At 35.8% G+C, this 19,100-nt stretch overlaps 5 protein-coding genes across 5 annotated transcripts; 2 read left to right on the top strand and 3 right to left on the bottom strand.

The window, feature by feature from the left end:
• Positions 1-32: 32 nt before the first annotated feature.
• On the top strand, positions 33-1,885 carry LOC108103128. The gene is made up of 3 exons (XM_017208496.2): positions 33-412; positions 487-1,055; positions 1,403-1,885. Exons 2-3 carry the CDS (start codon positions 504-506, stop codon positions 1,703-1,705), a joined length of 855 nt encoding a protein of 284 aa, XP_017063985.1. The 5' UTR covers positions 33-412; positions 487-503; the 3' UTR covers positions 1,706-1,885.
• Positions 1,886-1,894: 9 nt separating this feature from the next.
• On the bottom strand, positions 1,895-2,765 carry LOC108103132 (COMM domain-containing protein 3). Its single transcript, XM_017208499.2, has 2 exons — positions 2,420-2,765; positions 1,895-2,358 (listed from the first exon to the last, which is right to left on the bottom strand). The coding sequence occupies exons 1-2, from the start codon at positions 2,589-2,591 to the stop codon at positions 1,895-1,897; spliced, it is 636 nt and encodes a 211-aa protein (XP_017063988.1). The 5' UTR covers positions 2,592-2,765.
• Positions 2,766-3,010: 245 nt separating this feature from the next.
• On the bottom strand, positions 3,011-4,126 carry LOC108103127 (neuferricin homolog). The gene has a single exon (XM_017208495.2). It carries the CDS (start codon positions 3,946-3,948, stop codon positions 3,085-3,087), a length of 864 nt encoding a protein of 287 aa, XP_017063984.1. The 5' UTR covers positions 3,949-4,126; the 3' UTR covers positions 3,011-3,084.
• A 45-nt stretch (positions 4,127-4,171) lies between these two features.
• On the bottom strand, positions 4,172-4,992 carry LOC108103131. Its single transcript, XM_017208498.2, has one exon. The coding sequence runs from the start codon at positions 4,890-4,892 to the stop codon at positions 4,230-4,232; it is 663 nt and encodes a 220-aa protein (XP_017063987.1). The 5' UTR covers positions 4,893-4,992; the 3' UTR covers positions 4,172-4,229.
• A 1,079-nt stretch (positions 4,993-6,071) lies between these two features.
• LOC108103130 lies at positions 6,072-7,890 on the top strand. Its single transcript, XM_017208497.2, has 2 exons — positions 6,072-6,719; positions 7,114-7,890. Exons 1-2 carry the CDS (start codon positions 6,678-6,680, stop codon positions 7,852-7,854), a joined length of 783 nt encoding a protein of 260 aa, XP_017063986.1. The 5' UTR covers positions 6,072-6,677; the 3' UTR covers positions 7,855-7,890.
• The last annotated feature ends 11,210 nt before the right edge of the window (positions 7,891-19,100 follow it).

Below are 19,100 nucleotides of genomic sequence, written 5' to 3'. Positions count from 1 at the left end.
AAGCAACTATCGAATAAAATCAGCTGTTTGTCGACATGGAAAAGTTTAGTACAATACTAAATAAAAAAGCCTTTTAGGCATTTGGGTTGGAAAAAATATCATATAATGTACTATGAAATTACAAATAATTTCAAACGGTAAATCCGTCTCTAGGCATACACGATACTATCGCATCGAATCAGCTGGTTGTTGATGCGATATTGAAAAGTTTAGAGAAAAAAAACGGAACTGCGTAGAAATCAAATAGCAGCCGTTTGGATTGTAGTAACATTAAAAAAAATCTATTCAGTCGGACTTTACAATAAGTGGTGGCTATAACTCAAACAAAATTCCACGTTAAATTTTAAAGCTATACGGAACCCGGCATTATCCGTAAACGCCCGCAAGGCGCAGCTCTTCCAGGGAAGCGAAGGTTAGTGTTACCTTGGTCTCATCACATCGCATCCGAAATATCACTGATTGCCAGCGGATTCTACGCATTTGCAGAAGCCTATGATATAATAATGTCGCGCTCTTTGAGTCGCGTACTGGGCACCTTCGTCCCCTTGCCCGTTCCCGGGAATCAGGGAAGCAAAAGACTGACACCTCTGCGCGGACTTCTTGGCGCAAAGGTAACCATGAGCACCATCATCCCAGTAGCTAACTACTCCAAACGGAACGGACCACCCTCGGATGCTGGCGAGGCATTCAAGACAGTGTCAAAGTCGCGGGATCTTGACGGCGACGATGATCTAAACAGCCTGGAGAGCGAACCCAATTGGGAACTTACAGCTGCCAGAAGCAACCGCTTCTACCTGCCCAATGCCACTGGACCAGCCTGGCAAGGTGACACAACCACCGTCGGCCTGCTCACTCCGCTCGCCCAGTTGGTCAACTTCCTCAAGGAAGCCAATGTAGACAAATCGCGCCTCGAATTCACCTGCTGCCAGTGCCCCATGCTTATCCGAGAGTCTCTTGTAGAGCTCTTTCCTGTTCGCGTCGTGGCTCAGCGAGATTCGCCAATCACCATGCTAGTCCTCAGCTACGAAGGAGACATCGAAATGGGCGCCGCCAAGGTGAGATTACATTCTATACGCAAACAGTTAGCCAGTTTTAACCTTGATAGTTTGTTAGTATCAAATCAAACCAGTTTTCCGGGTTTAGGCCTTTGGGGATGACCTTCCTTCTTAACTGAACGATACTGTTATTTATCTTGTTAATATATCATTGCAATGTTTACTGGTTTGATGTATGTAAAACTTCTCGTTTAAATAGATCGACTGTATGGTCAGATTTATTTATAAAATTTCGAATACAAGTATATGAGGACGAAGAGACAGAAAAGCTAGTAATAAAATCGGTCTATTATCTACAGATGTAAACCTAAATCACACTATTTAACTAATGACAACATCATTTTCAGTTTGTGCTGGCTGCTCGCGACATGTGCGATCGTCTTTTGTCGCTGGGCTACTGGGCGGACTTCCTAAATCCGTTTAGCGGACGACCATACTTTATGCCGCGGGACGGGACAAATCTTTACAAACAGGACCATCGCTTCCGTGGTCTAAACATGCGGCTTTCTCAGCAAAACCACTGCACAGTGATTGCCGCCGAGGAGAACGATAGCACCCACTTCTCGGGTACCATCTACTGTACGGCGCCGAATCACTATGACCAGCTGGTGGAGCTACTAGTGCCGCCCCCACACAAGATGTCCCAATGACGCTGGCCATTAGAGGGTCGCCGAGTAAGAGTTGCAGACGTTGAGTGGAATGATGAAGTTAAAGCCTTTTAGTGATGATGACTGTGTTAACTGTTTAGGTTTTCTGTTCCGACATTGTATATAGCCGACAAATGCTTGTGTTATATATGCTGCGAAATATAATCGATAAGAATGTTAAAAGCGTGAATCCTAAGCCACGGCCATCTGGTTGCAGTGACGTTCAATCTCTTTAAGGCGGTTAATCAGCGACTGCAGCTCCTCGGCATTGCAGACGAACTCGACTATGGTCACCCGTTCTCCGCTGCTTGATAGAAAGTTCCCCAAATTTATGTGGAAGTTAGCCACTCCCGTGCTATAATCGGAGGTGGAAGACTTGACGTCGCACACAATCCGCCACTGGATGTCTGTGATGTGAGGAAAGTTGTGGCCCACCTGCAGCTGGCGGAGGATTAGATCCTTACGGTTGTCCTCGTACACACGGCTCAGTTCTTCAACTGCACTCGAATCCATGGATAGTTGCTCAAGCTGCTGGCGAAGATAAAGGCTATCCCATCCGTGCTTAGTTGCCAGGGCATAGAGGGTCACCACTGCATACTCGCTCTGCTTGGCGCAGGCGGCATTGGAGGCATATATCTCAGGAACTGGAGCAATAGCTGTGAAGTATTAAGCGTTGTTTAAATTACGGAATACAGTATCTTCTTGTTTCCAACTCACTCGCATCCGGATGGAGCGTCAATTTTAGCGAGTTCGCGATGAGAAGTTTAGTTATTGGGGCCGAGATGATAGTTCCCAGGTTCTTTAAACCGGCCACAACGGTGGCTGAGAGCAGACCGCTGGATTCGCAGTTCACTTCCAAGTCGGAGGACTTTCCAGGCGTCGAAGCCATTTTTGGGAGCCAGTATCCTGTGTAAATTCTTCGTAATTAAGCTTTAATTTACAAGCAATAAAATATATGCCCGGTTGTAAACAAGTAATGCGCTTAACAGCACGCTGAAAGCACTTAACAGCAATATTTATCTTGTCTAGCAACACTGTGACTGCAAAGAACAGGTCACGCTCTATAGAGTGGAAGCAAGGTTAAATGATTAAATCCAGACTCCAAGAATAATGGTATTTAAATGAAATTTAACTATATTTAGCTATACAAATTTATTATTTGTCTTATCTTTCAAGAAAACAGTCATTGTTTTTGGACATTTTTTTGTACACATTATTCGGATTTGAAAAGTTAACATTTCCCAATGGGACACTTTACAGTGGACCTTGCGTACCTATCAGAAATGAACCGGAGTCAGTGGAGCGAGATATGTTAACTCAACTGTGAGTATCGTTTTTTTTATTTGTCCAAATGCATTATTTACAAATCCAGGGCTAACTGGCTACACCCTATAGAAGCACTCCTGTGCCCTGGGCTCGCAATTGTCATAGGGTTTCAGCATAACATCTCCGTGGGCTGCTTTGCCGCCTGAATCGATCTCATCCAATTCGGAATCGGGCACACAAGCGCACTGGAAGTTTTTGTTGCCACGACTGTAGAGTTTACGGGGATAACCTATCCAGGAACGCTCCTTGCCATCTCCGCTGGTGGTGGTGCACCAGACGCGGGTGCCACGTTCTTGGCTCCATTCAATATTGCAGCCAGGATAACGGGCACGCAATTCCTCAACCTGTCGCTTGGCATCCCGCGCCTGCTGCAGCAGCTCCAGGAACTTGTGATGATAGGGGGTTAAATCACCCTTGGAATCGTAAAAGCGTCCAATTACACGGCCTTTATAGATATAGTCCTTCTGGTAGAAGTCTCTCCATCCGGCCAGTCCAATCAAATCATCTGGCTTTAAAGTCAGCACATCGTCTGACGTTTCCGGATCGTAGGACTCGAAATCCCCGGAAATAAACGACACGGAGGCGTCGCGGCCCACAAAGAAGTTATAGCTGCATCCGGATCCGTAGTGCTTAATGCCACGGCTCACATCGAAGACGGAACCCAAAAGAGCGAGGTAAAGCGGACGACCGTCCTCCTCGCCATTGAACTTGGCCAGTTCAGCCGGCGTGAAGAGCGTACCGACTTCGTCACCAGCCTGAAAAGCCACCGGAATGCCTGCATCCTGGCTAGCTTTGTCCAGGTAGTCGTCTGTGTGCCGTCGTAGAAACTGCCTAATCTCTGCGTGGTAAAGTCCGGCCAAAACGGCCGCCACAACAAAGAGAAACTGTAATTTGAACAGGTGTCGAAGAAGTCCAAACATCTTGCACCTTCTCAGCACTGAACTGGAACTGGTTCCACTTGAAATTCACTCTTGCCAACCGGCTGCTAAGGCCAGTGTGACCGTAACATTGAAGAAGACCGGGAAACCGGTTTGAATTTAAAAACTTTAAATTGTAAGGAGGAACGGTGAAAAAGTAATACTTTCATTGGGTACCTTTTTCGTACTAACACTTAAAAAAAAAAAAAAAAAAATAATCGGAATGTGGCATAGAATATCCAAAATTTTTATTTGCATAAACCAGGTGAATGAAGGTGCCAGATCTAGCGGCGTCGAGAGACGCAGGCGTCGATATGGCTGTTAACCTCCTCAAGGCCGAGCACCGCCTGCGAGGATGCGGTATGGGTACATGAGTTGCCGTCGACGAAGACAGCGGGAATGCGCTCACTGGTGGACTGGCGGATGGTCTTGATGGAGGAGCGGGCACTGACCAGATAGACGGTGGCCTGCACATAGAACTTGGCCATGCAGGTCTGCTTCAGCACGGCGTTCTTGTATGAGGTGCACTTGTTGTAGGTGGTGCCCAGGCTGTAGCCTCCATAGACTAGTTGCTGGGTGGCGGCGCTCACATCGGTGGCAATTTCGGCGGATGTGTGGGCTGCAACAATGGCACAGGAGTGCAGATCGTCGTGGGCAGCATTTACAATGCGATTGATCTCCTCATCCTGGGCGGCCACACAGTCGGGGCTCTCCTGGCGACGCGACTCCACCTGTTCAATGGCATCCTCCAGCTCTTGTTGCGGCTCCAGTACGATCTCCTCGTACTGCTGCAACAGGGTCACGCCAGTGGATTTGCCGATCTCGGTCATCTCGTCCACCACGCTGCGCACCTCTGCGTCTAGCTGGGCGGGCATATCCAGCGGTTGGGCCCATCCACTGGCCACGAAAAGGGTCAGGATAATGACTACGGCGGATTGTTGTTTCATGGTTGCTGCTGATTTGCTACTGCTACTGGGGACCACTGCCAAAATCGAATTTATACCCGGGCATCCAGAAAGTGGTTATTCGTAGACGGCTTGGCAATCTGGATTGCTGGCCATAAATTTATAGTCGCCGTCGTAAATCATTCATTGCCTGGATTGATTACTGAACTTTACATTTTCACGCTATTCATAGAGTTCGCGTATTTGGATTTAGATTAAAGTTGGCCAAGTCGCTCGATCACACAAAGAATATTATAAACATCATAACAAAGCGTTATTTATGAAAACATATTGACAAATGTACGAGTATGATTTTCCAGCAATAACCCAAAGGCAATAAAATAAAAATAATCAAATTTAAGTTCAAATTGTCGCAGGCCATACTATCAGATTTTATTTTCTTATTTGTACACTCTAAACCTAAGTATAAACACTAAGCTACAGGAAGGGTAACAGCCATTTCTGCTGAGGATTACGGCTGACTATAAGTTCATTCCTCGATGAATCACTATACCAAATATTTGCTTTTTGAATGAACTTATAACTATTTCTAATAATGAACATTTAATAGCCCGCAAAATTCTTTCTGGTGGTAAAGATCAAGATCTTAAATTTAGTAAATAACATACTAAAGTCTAAGTTTGTTACGACACCATACAAGTTGTAGTAGAAGTTGACTTTGTTTTTTGGGGTCGTAGGTGATGGTTATCAGAATGCCGTAAAACAAGATCTCTCGTGAGAATGTCCATTGATTTCCTTCATCTTGTTTATTCCAGTTGCCTTCAACCAGTGGCTACCTCACATCCTGGCCAAGAAAAATAGGAACCAATACGAACTGAATTTGATAAGCTCCACTTCCGGCTATGAGGTTTCTTATCCTAGCCTATGCAACCGCACGGAAATGCAAACGGGCAAAAGTGGAAGAGGGATATCATTTCGGCCAAACACCTCTACCAAGCTCTGCTCATAGCGAAAGTAGGCACTTTTAAAGTGATTAAAAGTGTTTAAGTAACACTGTTAACTTGTAAAACTATTTAAATAGTAATGCAGTAATTTTGGATAAGTCTTACATATATATTTCTCAAATGTAAACACAGAAAAAAAAATGATTTGGTGAATGGTTTTATGCAATTATATCACATTTGAGTAGTTATCTTAAAACATCACACTATTTACTTTATATCAAATCAAGAGAAAAACTTTTATGATAATAGCTTCTATCAGTAAAAATGGAATACCCGAATTATTTGCAATACCCCGAATTATAGCCACTTTAATGGGAACCGTCAATAACATCAGCGCGTGTGTATCTGACGTCTCAAGTGATTTCATAGATTGAATTGCTACTGTTTTTGGTGCGGGTTTCACTGACTTCGCAATGACTTTTAATCGAGGGCATGGACGGAGCCATAAATTATATGACATTATCTTCTATAATTAAGGCATTATATAGATTCTGCGATTAGAACGATTCTGAAGTGGCGAATCCAGTAATAGATGTTTCCTATCGCTCGACGCACAGCAAAATATAATTTGCGACCTTTTCTCTGAACGATTTGAGAAATAAAATCAGACGGAAATTATTTCGATTAAACCAAGACAAAGACACATTCTATAAGCCAGAATAATGGGAAATACTATAAACCAATTGGCCGATAAAACGACTCTTGAATATTTTAATTAACTGGGGGTACCGATATGACAATCTGAAACTGAATCAGTGGTCTAGTCTTTACCTCATATATAAGGTGAGTCCCCACCGAGATCCAAGCAAAAACCATTTCAAACATGAGGAGTATTATTCTAGTTTTTGCCCTGGCTCTGGCAGCTGTGAGTAGTTCAAGTGCTAAATTTGGAGTTATATAAGTACACCAAGATTATATCCTTGCTATCGGATTGGAGTTTTATATTTTTTTTTTGTATTTATTTTTGTTACGCCTTGAAGTAACCAGCAGTGCGTATGCGTGATATATACCTTATTACATCCAAAAAATATCTTATTATTGAGATTTAATTGTTTCCTTCTCGTGGAAAATGGTGTCATTGCCTATCAAATATTTAAAATACTTAAGTTAAGTTTTGATAGAATAATCATAATAATCCAGAAAATTCCATTTATGGCCAACACTGCGTATGAATAATGTGATTTAAATATTTGGAAAAAAACAAAACCTAATTAATTGTGATTCAAAACGTATAACCTGAGCTTATGCTTTATTATCAGGTTTCAGCTGTGCCCCTGCAGGAGGGTCAGGAGGTCGCTCTCCAGGATATCTTCAAAGAATTTGGCCTAGAGCTTGACATGAAATTCGACACGGACCTGGAACTGAACTTGGAGAAGCTGTTGGCTGAGGATGACAACGTCGAGGCTGGAGAGTTTGGCTTTGGTAACCGAATTGTAAGCTTCTTCATTGGCGAAGCAAAGGCCCTAGCCAAGGACATTGTCAAGCTGGCGGAGCGTGAGCTTTTGAATATCTTCCTGTACCCAGTGAGGGAGCTGGAGAAGCTGGCGGAGGACATCGAGAGGCGGGCAACGGAAGCAGAAGGCTGTGCTATCGATGTGACCAGCAGTGTGGCCGATATCGTTGAATCAACCACTGTGGACTTCCTGAGCTGCGGACGCAATGCCGCTGTCACCTCAATTGATCTGTGTTTGGACACCAAGAAGGCTGTACTCCAACTGACCGTTGATGGCTATCAGCTCCTCAAGCAAAGACGCAAATGCAATAATATGAACAGTACCGGCATTCGGTACACAACATGCAAATCGGTGTATTATGCCAAATTGTCTTTGTTCATCTTAAATGGCCAGGCATCGCTGCGTCATTTGATCGCACTTAGGAAAACCGTTCCAGCCGTGGCTACCGATGCCACTGCCTGCACAAACCAGGCCACGCAGAACGCTGTGCAGAGATTCAATGACATCAACGCCACCATTGATACCTGTATAGCCAACATTTTTTAAATGAAATTGTGAATAAATTATACAAATGCACTTGAACTCGTTAACTTTTATTGGTAACTGTGTTTGTTCGATATGATAAGTAATTTAATGAAAATTAAATTATCAGCGAAGAAATTTGAACTTGAAAGTGTGTAATGTCGTCTTGTAAAACTAGGAGAAGATTATGGTAATTATCTTCTAATTTAATATTTGTTGTAATATTTCTGAAAATGATTTAGGTACTAAAAGATATATAAAATGAAAAGGGCAAATCCAATCCCAGAATCCTTAAAAAAAAACTACCTTTTGGTTGGTTTTTTGAGTTATTACTTTTATTTAAATTTGGTTTCATTATCGTTCATCTTGTTCAAATACAATAAATAAACATTTAAACTATTTAGTGGTATGTATATATGTATGTATATAAATCGTTTTTTTGTTTTTTTTTATTTATTTTTTTGTTAAATATTTTAAATAAGTGTATATATATATATTGTATTTCATGGGTTTTTTTTTTCATCAACTTCATTTGCTCATCGCCTCTGCTCATCAACGTTTTCCTCTGTGACATAATTGTTGTTCTCTTCGTACCAAATATTTGCATTTTCGTTTTATATTTAATTTATATTTTTTTTTGTTTTGTTTTTTTTTGGTTTGAAAGAAACTTGGTTTGGTTTGTTATATAAGTAAATTGCTGTGTTCGGGCTTACGGTCTTCAAATGTCTTCTATATATTTGTGTATATATCGTACTATATAGTATATAGTATATAGCATATAGTATAGTATACTTTATACTATACACACTTGCATGTGAGTAAAAGTAGCTTGTTACATAAATACTAATGTATAAATTGTTGTTCATTCTACTCAAGTATGATGCACATACACATACAACTAGGTTTGCATGTATTCGTATATCTGTATATCTGTATATCAGTATATATGTATATCTGTATATATGTATATCTGTATAACTGTATATGTATGTGTTTGGGGGTGTGTGGGTGTGAGTGTCAGCTGTACATATGTAGAATGTATGTACCATTATCAATAATTAGTTAAACTGTAGCTAGTATATGTATTTGCCATATGTTCCTCAACAATTTCTTGTACCTCGCACATTCTACTATTGACTTGCATAATTTAATTGGAGTTTTTCCTTTTCATTTTCCAGTTTTCGGGATTTTCTCTGGTTTTCTTTAATTTTATAAATGTATGTTTTTTTCGTTTTTTTGTTTTTTTTTGTTTTTTGTTTTTTAGTCACAGATGTTTTTAGGCGCGCTTCTATGCTTTAATGAATTCAGCGTGTTGTATATTATTAATAATTCAATTCTTTATAGTAGAAAATAAAATACAAGTAAAAGGCAATTTTCGTAGTATTTTCATTTTTTGTTTTTGTTTTTTTTTTTTTGCTTGGTTGGTTTTTATTCTGAAAAAATTTGTGCTTAATTTTGTAGAAATTTTGTTTCTTTGCCTGCATTTTATTCGTTTAAAACAAAAAATTTTAAGATACTTTGTTTAGTTTTAGTTGTTGTTTTTTTTTGGTTTTTAATTTTAATAATGTATAATATTTAGTTCAATAAATTCGTTACGACACATGGACTAAGACACAGCAAAAAATATTCATGCTTAATTTAGATTCAGTTTTGTGTGTTTTCTTTTATTTTTGTTTTATATTTTTTTATCCATCTCTCATTTGATTTGGTAGATCTTTTATGGTATTATTCACTTTTCGTGGTTTCAATTGCATATTATTCTTCACATTTCGCGTCCTAAATGCGCTTGTAAATATTTGTCAATAATAAATGATGAAACAGCTTAAGAACTCTTTTTTTTTTTTAGTTTTTTTATTTTAAAATTTTTTTGCGAATATTTTTCAAGACACCTAACCGTACCTAGTTTATCTGCCAGCTTCCAAATATTTTGTTATTTCGCTTTAAGGGCTAATCGTTCAACGGTTTTACGGTCACTGATAACATCCAATCGGTAATTGGTAATTGGTAATTGGTAATCGGTATCGGTAATTTCTAGATAATTTCGTTTCTTTTCATATTCGGTATCGGTTTTTTGATATGTTCGCTTCAAATGCGTGTCATGAAAATACATTTGCTTTGCTGATTCTGCAATACAACTCCATTTAAAAATATACAGTAGAACAAGGCTACTACATAAGTACATAGGTAATTCATCTATATATCTGTAGACTAAATTGGGCAAATACTTTCTTTTTGTCATTGGGCGTTGTAATTCCGTTACGTTTATCGTTCGTTAGTGCAAAAACTTCTTGTATCTTCGATCTTCCATCTTGCGTCTTTTCATTTCGGTCTACCGTTTTCTTTTTTTTTTCAATATTATATTATTACAATAGTGTGGCCAAAGCTTATTGTCGGAAGCGTTATGCATTTTAGTTTTAGTATTTTTATTTATTTCGGTTTCCATGCTTTTTGTTTGCTTTTCATTTTCATTTTTATTCTCTTATTTTGTTTTATTTTGTAAAAATATTTTCGTTATTCGTAAATTTCGTAAACAACGAAAGGGGAAAGTACAACGCAAAATATAAAAGATTTTGAGTTCTGGTAAGGCTATTTGTTTTAGTTAGTATTGTTGGGCTTATTTTGTAATGTTGATGTCATTTCCTCCACTTGTTAGTTATTATTTTCAAAAATTAATATATTTCATTTTGGTCTTTGCTTATATTAATCACTAAAATGTATCATTGTTGTATATATTTGTCCTTCGATAAATGTATATAAATTTTTTTGGTTTCTGTTTTTGTTTTTTTTTTTTCTTTTGGCGTAACTTTGTGTGAGCTGGGTTTTTTGTTTTTGTAATTTTTGCCCATTTTTATTTCGTAAAGAAAATGTTTCAAAAAATGTTTAACAAACAATTCAATAGGCTTTACACGAAAAATGATGTGGCATTTACTTATACGTTATATAAATCAATTGTAAAATATATATATTCATATATATATGTATATATATACTCGCTTGTTTTGTAATGTTAGTTTGTTGTATAATTAAATATTGCATTTGGTTTCGTTGAACGTCTGGACAATTTTTCATCTTCGCCGTCGATTTTCCCTCCGATTCGCATCTACTTAGTGACATTAAGTTACAACTAGATTAGTATATAGCTGTACGTATATTTAAATATGAGTGTTTTTAATTTTATTCCTTGTGTCGTGATTTACAAGGCCCAAGGACTTCGGGCTTCGGCGAGGGCAAGGCAAAAATCTTTGGCCCTGCCCTGCTAAGTATGCTACAGAAATGTTCGAATTAACGAATAAGGATCGAATATACATATATCCTCGATATTTTCGCCCCTTCTATAGCTAGTTCCTATAAACCATATATCATAATATCTTCTGTTTTTCTAGTTTGTTTTACCCCGTCGACGAAAACCTTTCCTTGCTTTTGGTTTTTTTTTTATATAATTTACAAAAATTTTGATTTCAGTACCTGATTGCAATGGGTTGTTTTTTTTTTGTTTTGGTTTGCTTAAAAAAAATACAGACACTTGTAATTGTTGTTGTTGTTGTTGTTGTTGCTTGCTTTAGACATAATTTGAAGTAGAATTCATATGTATACATATAGGTATATATTTTGTTCTAGTTTCATATTTAGGCCATAATTTGTTCTGGTTTGAATACGAAAACGCTTTCAAAAATTCTACAGGACATAACTCTCCCCTTTCTTTCATCTATCTCCCCCTTGTCGCTGGCTGTTGTAAACTTTAATATGTAAATACACACAATTAGCTATATTTATGTTTAAATATTTTGTTTTTCTGCTACACTTACGCAATTAGAACCCAATGAGCAAAGTATCTAAGACATATCCTCGTCCTCGAAAGTTGTTTCGCATCCCTACGTCAGATTTTAGCACTACAATACAATTGGTATCGGTTATTGTTGCTTGTAAATATATATATATATATAGTCGATATATGCATGTGTATAATTATGATCATTGGTTACAAGTACAAGACATTAAAGGAGGGCACACGAATCGAATTCCTAACAATTGTTTTTTTACAGTGTTCTACGGTTAAGTGCGACCGAGTTGGCTGAGATCAAAATTAAAGATGAGGAATTGGTCTAATTTGTTATCCCTTTTTCGTTCACAACCATGTAAAGAAGTTGGAGGGGGAGCAAGAGGACCGATGTCCTAAAAAGCCGATTGGAAAATGCTACACTGAGAATAAAAATCGGCCTGGTTTCCTGAAAATCGAGCATTAAAATATTGAATTTTGAAATTAATAATGTTCTCAAACACAAAATCATAACTTTTATTAGGTAAAAAAAAATCAACCTTTTGGTATATTTTTGGTATATTCTCAAATTGCACGGCTCTACGTATAGATGTAGGACATCATTGGCCCAAATGTGTGTTAAAAGCTAACCGAATTGATTTTGAAATACTTTGGAAACCGACATAATTCTCCGCTTATTCTACTCTTCCCGTAATCCCTGAACTATTCGCTGAATGAAAAGGAGAAAATTGGAAGTATGGGCTTTATACTTTTCGGATTTCTGGCAAGGATTCTAGATGTGTGTAATATACTAAATCTGTTGACTGATTTTTTGAAATTTATTGCTGATTCCGTTTGCTTGTCCTGGATAAAGTTATATTTCTAGATTCTTGATTCTGTCAATTGTATCATTTTTTTTTTATTGCTTGTGTAATTGTATCGCTCCTATCGATTTTCATTGTTTTGTTCATCGCTTTGTGTAAAGTAAAAGAAAACTCAAGCTTTTGTTCTCAAGGTTCAGGTAATCAATTTCTAGTCTTATCTGTTGCACTGAGTAGTCTGCGATTTTCCTCATTTTCATTATCATTTTTTTTATTTTCCACTTTCATTTTCATTTGTTGTTCTTCTTGTTGTTATACTCATTAAAGGTATGTATACATATAGGCATATGTGTGTATATATAATTTGTCAAATTTGTTACGTCATTACGTTGGATATACTAATTATAATTACAAGCAGGTGTAATGATACCCAAATTTTGTGTTTCGTGTTAAATGAAAAACGATTAACAGATGATGCAACCCTGCGGTTCGATGCTTATAGGTAATGTCTTGAGTTCAGTTGAGTTCAGTTTAGTTGTTGTAATTGTAGTTCGAATTGCTGCAAACTATAGTTTAAGTTTAGGGTCTATAAGTACCGTTAGTTGTAGTTGTAGTTGTAGTTGTAGCTTTAGTTATAGTTTAGTTTTGTTCAAGTTTAGTACATAGGTAAATTTGTGGCTGGCTGAAACAGGTTGTTCTGCGTGAGTTCTTTTTAGGAGTTGGAGTTGTCAAAAGGAGAACTTTCTATAACTTTCACATCTTATTGTAGTTTGTCAATGTTTGTGTTTTTTTCCATTTTGTTTTTGTTGTTGTTAATGATCTTATGTATTGTTTTTCCTACAATTTGTTTTGTTTTGTTTTGTTTTTTTTGGCTGCTGCAGTGCTAAAGTTAACTCTTAAGTTGTTGGTTTCTCTTTCGGTTTCTTGAAGCTTTGATTTAGCTCTCAATTGCTTTTGGTTTTACTATAGTTTTTGGTCAAGCGGTTTCGATCAATTGTTTCTATCATTTTGTTGTTTGCTTAATTGATTCAAAGGGAAGACATAACATTCTAGAAAAAGGTTCCTAACTGATTTCGGTTTCTCCTATCTCGTATCTCGTATCTCGTAAATATATAAGTGTATATATTGTATATAATTTGTTCTGAGTATAATTTAAAGCATTCTTATGTATTTAAGTATATATATTTTTTTTTTGTCTTTTTCTTTTTGCTTTTTAATTCTGTTTTCTTGATGTGTAAATATCAATAACCGTTTTCTACAATAAGACATTACATATTTCTTGGTGCCACTATATTATATAGTCATACGTATATATATATAAATATCCAAGTGAGTGTGTGAATGAAGCTGGCCGAAGGAATTGATCATCTTCTTCGTTTTTTTACCTTAAAAGGGAGGCAGAGAGTATTCCCAAAAATTTTTGGGGCAGTGTATAATATAATGTATATATATTATTGGGCAAGTGTGTTGAAGGGTGCGGTGCCTAGGAGGTTGAGCCCTATGTTTAGAAACTTTTGTACCAGGCCTTAGAAAACTCGATTGAATCCTTGGGAAAAGACTCTCAACATTTTCGTGTAAAAAGCACAACGAAATCAATGTTAATGCTACACCCATGCCCCTTCGCTCCTTTGCTCGTGTTTATTGTGTTATTTGCTGTTTTTGTTTTTGGTTGTTTTAGGAATGACACGCCCCTAATTTATATATCCACATATATATATATACATATATGTATATATATATATAATATTTTTTCATATAATTCGTTTTTATTACTTTTTATAAGACAACATTCAAACACTTAAGATGCTTCATCAAGTTAATAAATATTTTTTTTTTGCTTTTTGTTTGTGTTTTTTCTTTTTTATCATTTGTTAAAATATCAAAAGTGGATGGAATTATGTGATTCTAGTTATTACACGCACTATTTATGTATATATATATATATATATCGTTCCTTGATAATACAATTCATTTGTCATGGTTTTGGTTTTTGGTTTTGCTGCATGAAAAAATTCGGACCAATTTTCGTTTTTTTTTTTTTTTTTGGGGGATCTTAAAGTTTCTCACGTGCTTGTTAAAGATACAAAAATATCTGTTGAGATTTTCGAGATTTGCCGTAAAATGGTTGTGTAGATATAATTGTTTAAATGAAACCATTTTTGCAAAAAAATTACTAAATCAGAATTTCTCTAGGGGGATTGCTCAATGCTAAAAATTCAATTGAATATAGTTCACTCGCTTCATGGCACAATATTCAATAAAATATTGTCAGCTCGAAGATCGATATTCGATGAAGATTGCTGGAAGAGTGAATCGAAATTCATATTCAAATCGGAATCCAAATCAATATCAGAGTTATCTACCGTATGAGTTTCGTTAAAGGTACAGTTACCATTTAGAATGCTATATTTGTTCTTATAATGCTTTATTGTATAATTGGTTCAAAAGTTCGCTCAGTGTATGCATGTGTGTGTTTGTGTTGGTTATTCATTTGCTGTTGGGTTTATTCGGGGTCACCAAACCTAGTTAATGGGGTCACAAGCCGATAACAAATATAACTTTTACCCAGTTTGCCAATTAATCGAACGCAAAATAAGGATATGTTTCGGAGGTTTCTATCAGCTTTTTTTCTATCTGTATCTAGTTTTTAACTAAAGTTTTTAACTACTTTGCCAATTAAAAAATCAAGCGCTTTTCGTTTTAGATTTGTGTAAATAAAAGCGCCTAAAACATGTAAATACCGCAACAGAAGGATATGTCTAAGGTTTTCGGGGTGTTCGGCTCAACAAATGAATATTGTCATTATTTGTTCTTTTTTTTTCTAACTTCATTAAATTCTCAAAATTTGTATAATATTTATAAACGCTAATTTGTATACTTTTCAAAATTATTCAATACGCATGTAAAGCATATCAAAGCAAAACACACACACGCGCGCCAAAATCAATAAATAAGGGAAAATCCTCTTTCCAAAATCAAATAAATTAGTTTTATCATTGATTTAAGACTATCACAGGCGGGATGGGGGGTTAAAGGGGATTATCTTCTGAATGGGTCATGTTGGGGGGTCTATTATATCGGATCCATATAGATCAGATCTCGGGGACAGCAACAATTGAAACTTATTCTTGAGGCATACTCGTATATAGGGTTCCGCCACAGAATCTGCCATAGATATCTAGCATATCCGAATATATATATAATATATATGTATCTCTGCCTGGATTCAGGTCGAGAGTTGAGTTGAGTTGAGTTGAGTGTGTGGCATGCAAGAGTTTACTTATCGTTCGTTAAATAGTCTGCCATTTGCGAGTAAAATGGTAAAAGGTGTAAAAAGCCTAAGGAGTACAGTCAGCAAAAATGGTATAAGTTGGTTTCTGTAGTTCACATAGTTATAAGTATGTAAATAGTTTAAATCTGCGCCTGCCCGTTCGATATACATATATATACTAATTTATATATATATATATATATATATTGTATGTTCTTTAAGTTAACCTAGCACAAATCAGAGTGAGAAGTGAGAAGGTCACAAGGGTTAGATGTGGTTAGGAGAACAATTAGCTTGGTTCTAGAGGAACATTTACATATGTTTTTGTTTCGTTTTACATTTTACATTTGACATTTGAAATTTTCCCTTTTACATATTAATTACATTAATTATTGGTGTTTGCCCTTTAACCCTTGTGCTATATAAACTAAATGCTGCCCTACAAAAAAAAATTACAAAAAAAGATACAAATATGTTTGATGTAAATTTGTTTAAATCATTTATGTTTTTGGTGTTGTTCTCATCTTCGTTTCATTTTTCTTTTTTTTTTTTTTAATATTTTTGCTTGGTAAAATTCCATTTGTTTGAGTTTAAATATCCACAGTGGCTACTTTTGGCGCCCACTGTCCATATATGAAATATATATGTGTATATATATTTGCTTAGTAAATTTTAAGTTAATTCAATTTTTACTCTTGAGGCAGCTTTTTAGTTTTTTGTTTTATGTTTTTAGTTTTTGTTTTTGTTTTTGTTTTTCTCCATTCTCAAAGAAAGTTCAAAAATCCTTGTTGAATAGTTTTTTGGGTAAACATATATATATATATATATATATATATCGGTTCGATCCGTTCGAAAAAATGTTTGCTGTGCCTTAAGTTTGCTTTTTTTCTTACATTGTTTTTTTTTTTTTTTTTTTTTTTTTGTTGATTTTTCTTTTTATTGTATTGCACTCTGTATTTTGTTTTTTAAGTTTAATTAAAATGCCCAACAATTTGTTTTTCGCTTTGGTTGCTTAAAGGGAGATTGTTTTGGTTTGTTAATATTTGTTTTCTCATTTTTGTTTTTAACTATACAACATCAAAAATAACTCACATAAAATTCATTCAACATCTTATCGTTTAGGCTAATTTACACATGTATATATATCATGTATATAAGGTGTATATAATTCATAAAACATTCTAATGGTAATATGTTTGTATGGTTTTTCATTTTGTTTGTTTGGTTTTGTTTATCGTTTTCGTCGTCTTCGATCTGCTGGAAAACCGTATTTTTCATTTTCATATTCATGTTCAATTGATTTCTATCATCCGTAGTCCTATATAGGTAGTATATGATGTATAAATATCGTAATCGTAATCGTAATCGTAATGCAATACAATAAGTTGACTGTATATTTGGTGCCCAAAAATATTGTTGTTGTGTTCCTGCACTCGACCCCAAAAAATGTTGTTTTCTGCAAACTTTTACTTAGCCTCTGCTAACCTTACAAAATATCTGCTTATGGATTACAAATCGTATCTGGTTTTCGTTATCCATTATTTGGATTTCATTTTCATGTTTTTTCTTTTTTTATCTTTTATTTGTTATTATTTCTTTGTTTAAAGCCATTTGACAACACAGGGAATTTGTTCGTTAATGTTTATTGGGTTTGCATTTTACGTTTGCTTAAAATGTCGATTAGTTGATCTCTATAGGGACTGGTTAATCCATGCGTACTTTGTTTTGGGGGGAATCCCGAAAGGCCTTGGCTATGCTGCCCCACACACCTAACCTCATTCTTGCTTTCATTACATCGTTGTCTAATATTTATGTGTGTTCCTAGTGGAGTGGCAAAGTTTCTTGCAGTGTAGCTCGCTCCGATCTGGTTTACCTGCCCTCTAAATTGATATCTACATTTAGTTTCATCATAAATACTATATATATATATATATATTACTTAAAAATTTGCCAAGGCGCGCAAAAGTTTTCGGTTTCTATTGGTTTTTTGGTCATATCTTAATTCGAATATACATATAATATATATACGTATATATATATATTTTGTTATTATTATCGAGCTATGTATAATTGTTGTGTTATTGTTAGTCGTGTAAATTTTGTTTTCCATAATATTCGCTACACATAAAAATGTTGGTTTTTCTCATTTTCGCTTTTCCTCTACCCATTTGCCTTTCCATATTTTCCAATTTCCTTAAAACAACCCCACAGACAGAGGACACGGTTTTGAAATTGTTTTAATCGGCATTCCCAGTTGCTATGTTATTATTGCTCTATATTTCTAAATCTAGTAAAGTGATACCCAAATCGTGTTTGGTATCCAGAATGCCATTTCATATGCTACTAGTTAGTGTGTTTAATTTAATTTTCTTGCTTTTGTTTTGGTTTTTTGCGCTGAGAGAAATTAGGAAGTTGGTTTTACTTGTTCATTAGCTTAGTTTCTGGTTTCCTTGTTGTTCGGTTTTTTGGTTTTAAAATTCTAGAAAAATAAAAGCTTTCTAATTGCTTCTGTTTTCATATTGGTATCCTGCCGCTTAGCTCCCTTTCACATCCTTTTCGATCCTTTTTCTTTTCCCCAAACGCGAAAAGCTTTTATTCATATTTCGGTTTAACTTCTTTTCGTTTTTCATCTTTGTATTGCAATTTGTTGTTTCTAAGTTGGTTTTGTTTTGGTTTTTTGTTTTTGTTTTTGTTTTTGTTTTTGGTTCGCTATAAACTAGTAAATATGTATGTATATATATTTGTTATTATTATATATTTCGTTTTGTTTGGTTTGTCAAAAAAGGACTCACTAAATGTTACAGCACATCAATAAACAATTTTTTTTTTCCATTTTTCGTTTTTCGGTTTCCGCTTTTCGCTTTCTTTATCATGAATCATGGCACTATAGTTTTAGTTTCTGTGTGGTTTCCTCTATAAGACATATGCGCTTAGATATATATATTCAAAAAACACTACACTCTCATTAATCGCACGCACAAGACACACACTGACAAAAAAAGGTGAGCAACAATCGATCGAAGAAAACCATAGGTGTAAAACCAAATCGAAAAACCAATCCCTATTATGGTGTATAAATATCAGCATAAAGTGTAAACATTATGCAAAAAATCCATCATCTTCTTTTTTTTTTTTTTTTTTGGTTTTTTTCATTTTTCATTTCCATCTTTTTTGGTTTTTGTTTTGGTAGCATAGTGTAAATAATTCCCAGTGATATGTACGCAAATTTAACACAACAACTCGACCAGGGAGTTTCATTTTTCATACATTTTTAGCCTCTTATTTTGGTTTCTACATATATTTTCTAAACATTAAGATCAAGCGAAAAGCATTAAATGGTCGATGACTTAAATGCAATATCTGAACAGAGATTTGGGCAAGATATAAGGCTTAACTGGTTCTAAAAACGAACTAATACAAA

Source organism: Drosophila eugracilis, unplaced genomic scaffold (assembly GCF_018153835.1).
Source record: "Drosophila eugracilis isolate 14026-0451.02 unplaced genomic scaffold, ASM1815383v1 contig_649, whole genome shotgun sequence".
Classification (NCBI taxonomy): Eukaryota; Metazoa; Arthropoda; class Insecta; order Diptera; family Drosophilidae; genus Drosophila; species Drosophila eugracilis.
The sequence above is the reverse complement of the archived record's forward strand: the minus strand, read 5'-3'. Positions and strand labels throughout refer to the sequence as shown.